Genomic DNA, 1,336 nt, shown 5'->3' with positions numbered 1-1,336 from the left:
TACAGAAGAGACGTGGCTAGGTGTGTTGACCTACCTTAAGTCAGAGCCTAGGGGGTGTGGATATGTGATCTGACCTACCTTAAGTCGGAGCCTAGAGGGTGTGGCTATGTGTGTTGACCTACCTTAAGTCAGAGCCTAAGGGCGTCGCTATACCGTATCCCTTGACGTCGAGGTTTCGGCCCACCTTCATGGTGTTGCACGGCTTCCGCTGGTTGTGGTACTCGTTGAAGGAAGAGTCCAGGAGGAAGGCGTACTTGCCCTGTGTGGTCAAGACATGTTTGTTTTAGTAGAGGTTTTACGCAACTGCATAAGGTCATATGAGCGCCAGAAGATTAGAGGTGTTACAAGAGAGTAACAAACATAAAAAAGAAGGGGAGATAAGGACGATAGATGTGTGATAGGAAAGAAGAAGCAGACCACACCAGAGCACCCGTCATCCACCCGCTCGGTCAAGACAGGAGTTCGTTTCTGTGACAGTTTTACGGGACTTGTGACATAATTACTTACTACCTTAGAATTATAAAGTTCCTTCTGACATTTCTGGCGGCTTTGAGTAAACAAGAGCCTACTAAGACAATGACTTCAGAAACCAAATGTTCTATCAGCTCTATTAAAATCGTAAGATTATTCAGAGTCGTTATCAAGATATTCAGAGAACTTCATTTGGATTGGCTTGACATGTTGTAAAACTCAAATTTTTACGTCAAATGTCTCTCAACTAGGTACTGATCAGATAGAACTTTGGAATTCTAGGAGAGCGTTACTGTAAATTACAAAAGGAATAATAACTCTCAGAGCCAATCTGGGTTAACAGAGATATTACGTCCTATCAGACAGACTCCTCACCGTCTTCAATAGCAAACATCTTGACTTCTATTGAAAATAGATGCGTTTTTTTTTACTTCATAAGCAAGCCAAATGAATAAGCTTTAAGATTGCCCAAAATTGAGGAGGGTCACTTTCCACACGACATGGCACACATAGGAGAAGTTTGGGAAGATGTGACTACAGCTTGTGCGACTGTTAAATCTTAGATTAGAGCATAGCGATTATGGCTTTGTTTAAATCTCTGTGGGATTAACATCGTATCTCGTTCGTACAAACAAAGATGAGACACAGCAATAAATATAGTTACGTACATGTTCATGCACACACGTACAGAGGATATTTAAGTCACTCACCTTCGAGTTCCGAACTCTCTCTATCCCCTCCTGTGTCGTCTTAACAAATACAGAGGGCTCCGTGTTCTTCATGAAGTTCCACATTTTCTCGTACACGGACACATTGCTTTGCTGGTGTTGTGATGGGTGACGGGGGGGGGGGGGGGGGGGGGGGG

The 1,336-nt window shown here is 43.5% G+C and overlaps 1 protein-coding gene across 1 annotated transcript in view; it reads right to left on the bottom strand.

The window, feature by feature from the left end:
* LOC100533313 (glutamate receptor subunit protein GluR2) overlaps positions 1–1,336 on the bottom strand; it is a gene marked incomplete at both ends in the record, with an annotated part of 127,725 nt that overhangs the window by 24,887 nt on the left and 101,502 nt on the right. The window contains 2 exon segments of the mRNA NM_001204611.1: positions 125–259; positions 1,182–1,292. Of these exon segments, the coding sequence (NP_001191540.1) occupies positions 125–259; positions 1,182–1,292 (246 nt within the window).

Source organism: Aplysia californica, unplaced genomic scaffold (assembly GCF_000002075.1).
Source record: "Aplysia californica isolate F4 #8 unplaced genomic scaffold, AplCal3.0 scaffold00057, whole genome shotgun sequence".
Classification (NCBI taxonomy): domain Eukaryota; kingdom Metazoa; phylum Mollusca; class Gastropoda; order Aplysiida; family Aplysiidae; genus Aplysia; species Aplysia californica.
This window is presented reverse-complemented; position numbering and strand designations above follow the sequence as displayed.